General features: G+C 55.7%; 1 protein-coding gene across 2 annotated transcripts; it reads left to right on the forward strand.

The window, feature by feature from the left end:
- Positions 1-371: 371 nt before the first annotated feature.
- LOC311217415 (aldehyde dehydrogenase family 3 member A2-like) lies at positions 372-4,399 on the forward strand. Of its 2 annotated transcripts, XM_084299463.1 has the most exons (9): positions 374-620; positions 893-1,124; positions 1,218-1,303; positions 1,793-2,001; positions 2,148-2,265; positions 2,396-2,537; positions 2,632-2,798; positions 3,253-3,352; positions 3,907-4,399. In XM_084299463.1, exons 1-9 carry the CDS (start codon positions 459-461, stop codon positions 4,107-4,109), a joined length of 1,419 nt encoding a protein of 472 aa, XP_084155589.1. In that variant the 5' UTR covers positions 374-458; the 3' UTR covers positions 4,110-4,399. The 2 variants fall into 2 exon arrangements, with proteins under 2 accessions (XP_084155588.1, XP_084155589.1); XM_084299462.1 differs by having other exon boundaries at positions 372-620; positions 893-1,303.
- Positions 4,400-5,021: the final 622 nt, after the last annotated feature.

The raw sequence follows: 5,021 nt of genomic DNA on the forward strand, positions 1-5,021 counted from the left end.
AGATTCTCAATCAAACCTCTCCTGCTGCTCTGTGCCTACTCCTGGCGATCAGAGAACCTCCGGCACTGCTTACCTCACGCTTCTCCTGCCGGTAATGCCTTTCCCAGAAACAGCTCCCACCTTCACTGCCTCCAGGCGGGGCCGCTGCCTTCCCCCGGCCGGGCACAGCCCCCGGGGACCCGGCACCGGCAGCACCGGGGGGCTCGGCCCCGACCGGGACCCTCCGGGGACTGCGGGCGCTGCCGCTGCGCCCCCTCCTCCGGGGCCTTTTCCCGCGAGTTTTGTCCCCAGGTCCCGCCCCCTAACCCACAGGCCACGCCCCCCGAGCCCCGCCCGCTGCTTCCATTCGCCGGGGACCGGGGAGCGGCTCCGGGGCTGGGTCCGTCCCGCATCAGGGGGTGCCGGGGGCTCGCAGGCACCCACGGGCAGGCTCCGGGTCCCCGCAGCGCCCAGCGGGCATGGAGAGGATGCAGCAGGTCGTGGGGAGGGCCAGGGCGGCCTTCAGCTCGGGACGGTGCCGCTTGCTGGAGTTCAGGCTGCAGCAGCTGAAGAACCTGGAGCGGATGGTGCGGGAGAAGGAGAAGGAGATCCTGGCGGCCCTGCAGTCGGATCTGCACAAGGTCTGTGCGCAGGGGCGGTTGGCAGCTGGGGGAAAAGCGGCAGCCCCTGGGCTTTATCTTGGTCGTTGAGTGGTGAAAGGGCTTGGGCTGGGAGGGGGCTTAAAGACCATCCAGCTCCGACCCCCTGCCATGGGCAGGGTGGCACCCACGGGATCAGCATGGCCAGGACCTTGAATGGCACTTGTGCAGCTGGACGAGCTCAGTGGCCACCCATGGGTGCAGGAGGTGAGTGCCCGCTGTCAGCACACTCAGTGAGCTGCCTGTCGTTGCAGTGTGGGCACAACGCGTTCAGCCACGAGGTTATGGGAGTGCTGGGGGAGCTGGCCCTGGCCATGGAGAATTTGCCATCATGGGCGGCTCCTCAGCCGGTGAAGAAGAATCTGCTGACAATGCGGGATGAGGCGTACATCTACCCCGAGCCGCTGGGGGTGGTGCTGGTGATCGGTGCCTGGAACTATCCCTTCATGCTGGTTGTGCAGCCGCTGATCGGAGCTATTGCAGCAGGTGGGGACCTGCATGGGGTCTGGGTCTGTATGGGGGCCATGGGAGGTGAGAAGATTGCAAGGGTTGAGCAACCGCACTGGGTTTGTGTCCTAGGCAATGCGGTGGTGGTGAAGCCGTCAGAGGTCAGTGAGCACACATCCCAGCTGTTGGCAGATCTCCTCCCCCAGTACCTGGATGAGGTGAGTGTTGTTTTGCACTGCACTCATTGTTCCACGCCATCTCGTGGCTGTTCCAGTGCAGCTGCTCCAGACCAGAGGAACCCCAACATGCTCATATACCGCCAGGAGCTGAAGCATTGTCTGACATCTGTTGCCCTGTTCTAGAGAGGCAGTTCCACTTGCAGCACGGCGCTGCCGTACAATTTGCTCTCAGGAACTAAAAACATTCTCTAGGTGGGGAGAGAGAGCTGAGGAAGGGGAGAGCCTGGTGGTCACTCATGCTGTTGTCTGCAAAGTGTGGAAGAAGCTTGACAGCATGACTCAGCCCTGGCCTCCAACTCAGTTTCTTCCTAGTTTGTATGGGGCTGTGCAATCAGTGGAGTTTCATGTTGTTAGAAGGAGCCCAGGTTGCAGCCTAGCCCAAAAGCGAGTTTGCCTCATGGAGAGCTGCTCTCTGGATGTACTTGCTTTGAGACAGGGTCGGTGTGAGTCTGTCTCTTGTCCCTGCAGGAGCTGTACCCGGTGGTCACAGGAGGAGTGCCTGAGACAACGGAGCTGCTGACACAGAGATTCGACCACATCCTGTACACCGGGAACACCGCCGTGGGCAAAATCGTGATGGCAGCGGCTGCCAAGCACCTGACGCCCGTCACCCTGGAGCTGGGTGGGAAGAGCCCCTGCTACATCGACAAGGACTGCGACCTGGCCGTCGCCTGCAGGTCGGGCTGTCATGGGCCTGGGGAAGGGGCAGGAGGACGTGTCTTGTCCACTATGGGCCAGTGTGTGGTGGTGTAACGGTGCTGACAGAGGGTGTTTGGGGCTGGAGGGGGCTGAGCGTGGGGCAACTGTCTCCCTGTTGCTGTAGGCGGATAACGTGGGGGAAGTACATGAACTGTGGGCAAACCTGCATTGCCCCGGACTACATCCTGTGCGAGCCGTCCATCCAGAGCCAGGTGGTGGAGAACATTAAGGCGACTCTGCAGGTGAGCACAGAGGCTCTCGTGCTGTGGCCGCTGTCACCTCGGAGGTGTCAGTTTGTGACATGGTGGCTCTGTAGCCGCGTCCGTGGTGCAGGTGAGTGAAGGGCTTTGGTTCTGCTCTGGCCTTTGCCAGGAGTTCTACGGGGAAGATGTGAAGAAGTCTCCGGATTACGAGAGGATCGTCAACAAGCGCCACTTCAGGAGGATCGTGAGCCTGCTGGAAGGCCAGAAGATCGCGCACGGGGGAGAGACGGATGAGGCCTCCTGCTTCATAGGTAGCTGTGGCGCGTGGTGGGCAGAGGCCCTGTGGCGGACCCCATCTGTTGTGCTGCTGACCTCATGTCCTCTGTGCTTTTCTGCTTGCCTCAGCACCCACCATCCTGACGGACGTTTCTGCGGAGTCCAAGGTGATGGAGGAGGAGATCTTTGGGCCGGTGCTTCCGATTGTGTCAGTGAAGGGCGTGGACGAAGCCATTGAGTTCATCAACAGTCGGGAGAAGCCCCTTGCCCTCTATGTCTTCTCCAACGACAAGAAGGTGGGTCAGGGCTCTGTGCAGCTCGATGCTGGGTGCAGCCTTCCCAGGCCCAGCTCAGTGCTGGGCCCTGTTGGCTGCTGTTTGTGGGTGGGTTGCAGCTTTTGTGTCCTGTGGGACAGGCGTGTCCGCAGGGAGAGTTGCCAGAGCCCCCAGGGCACATTCTGAAGCACTCAGGATCTACATGGTGTTGTGAAACAGGGGTAGATAAAAGGCTGAATTTCCTGCTTGGAATCTAGCTCAGCATGCAGTGATCTTGGGGACTTTGAATGTTTTGCTGTGGAGGAGGGTTCTTGTGTTTCTAGGTTTTCCATTTCAATTAGTGTTTTGTAGAGAGGGCTTGTCTGAGGTGTAAGCCAGAGAAGGTGAAAGTGAGAGCTTTTTGTTCCATGGCGGAGACCTGTTGGTCTCTGCTAGGCCCTCGTTATCTTCTTGTTGTTATTTTTTCTTCTGTCAGGTAATCAAGAGAGTCATCTCAGAAACCTCCAGTGGGGGCGTTACTGGAAATGATGTCATCATGCATTACTTGCTCTCAACCTTACCCTTTGGTGGTGTTGGTAAGTTTCTGGGGCTCCTTAAGTGTTGTGACTTGGTGCTTGTGCCACAGCACTGCAGTGGTTGGCTTGTGCCCAGCTACTCCTGCGCCTGTCACATGTGAAGGGTCTTTGTATAGCAGGTCTCAGTAACAACTACAAATTCTACAAGTCTCTTAAGGGAGAGGAAACATGGGAGAATAAGAGAGGGAAGTATGTTTGGTATGTGTTGTTGGGAGGATTGAAGCATGTAGCATAGACTAATGTGAAAGGTGTTTTCAAAACATTAGTTGTGACCACTGTGATCAGCAGTAACTGCTGGAGGGAGGGTGCAGATGGACACCTTAGAGACCGGGAAGTTCTGCAGAGAGGAAGGACACATCCTCCCTGCAGGAATATAGGGGAGAAGTTAAGCTTTGAAATTACAGCAAGCCAAAATGTGGATAGGTAACTTGCACTGCAGCTGGCCAGCAATGGAAACTTTCCTATGTTCCTGCTTGCCGTGCTGGTGGCCACAAGTAGCCAAAGGTTTGACTGGCACAGCCTGTGGTGTGACCTGGCCGGGTTGTGTGTCCCAGGGAACAGCGGGATGGGTGCCTACCACGGCAAGCACAGCTTTGAGACCTTCTCCCACCGCCGCGCCTGCTTGATCAAGGACCTGAAGATGGAGGGCATGAACAAACTCCGGTACCCACCTGGCAGCCAGAAGAAGCTGGATTGGGCCAAGTTCTTCATTTTGAAGCGGTTTAACAAGGTCCGAGTTGGACTGTCGTTGAAGTGATTTCTGTGAATTTCATGTTTGTGGCTCATTAGATATGAAAGATACCACGTGTAGGAGATGAACATTTATTGCAGCTTTTCAAACAGCAGGGCTATTAATAAGGCGCCTTTCTGCCACATCTTTGTAGGCAAAGTTTCTGCTAGTTCAAAATGGGATTGATAATCATCAGTAGTGCCTGACATCTTTCTTGTATTGTACTGGAAAACGTGAATCTGGATGTTTAACTATTCATGTAATACCTAAACAGTCTGGGTAGATTTGTCATTTCACCAACTAATGAATTTCATAAAATTTTCTATATAACATAGAAAGAGAACAAGTGTCTCAATGGGCAATAAACCTTTGGTGTTGGGTGGTTTTTTTTGGCTTATGGTAGTACTGCAGGGCTGCAAGTCAGCATTATTTGTTTAGAAATGCTTGTCACAAGATAAGTTCTCACTCGGCACCATTCCAGGAGACTCAGCTGGTATTTTGCAACACATAAAGCAACCTCAGCTTGTTTCTGGTCCACAGCTGGCTAAAAGATGCCCCTGCCAAGGCCAAGGGGCCATCTCCCAGGATGGCATCACGGTGCTGCTCTGTCACTCCTGTCAGTACAGAGGAGCCTCAGGTTTCTGTGAGGGCATGGCCCGGTAGCAGTCTTGGGCCCCAGAATGAGATGCAGGCTGGGATGTTTGCCTGCTCTGTGTGCTGTCAAGCACGAGCAGCGCTGCAGTGGCATGGAAATCCTTTGGCTGAAGGGGGAGAATTTTCAAGCAGGAGAGCAGACTGGAAAACGGCCACTGTGGAAAGCACAGGTAAGTAATGGTCTCGGTGTTCCTGCAGACACCCTCTTGTGGGTGTGCTCACTGCACAACGCAATGCTCTACTCCCAGAGTTCACAGACTCTTCCTCTGGCTGCAGTAGCACGAA

Source organism: Netta rufina, assembly GCF_964035555.1.
Source record: "Netta rufina genome assembly, chromosome: 21".
In the NCBI taxonomy this organism is placed as follows: Eukaryota; Metazoa; Chordata; class Aves; order Anseriformes; family Anatidae; genus Netta; species Netta rufina.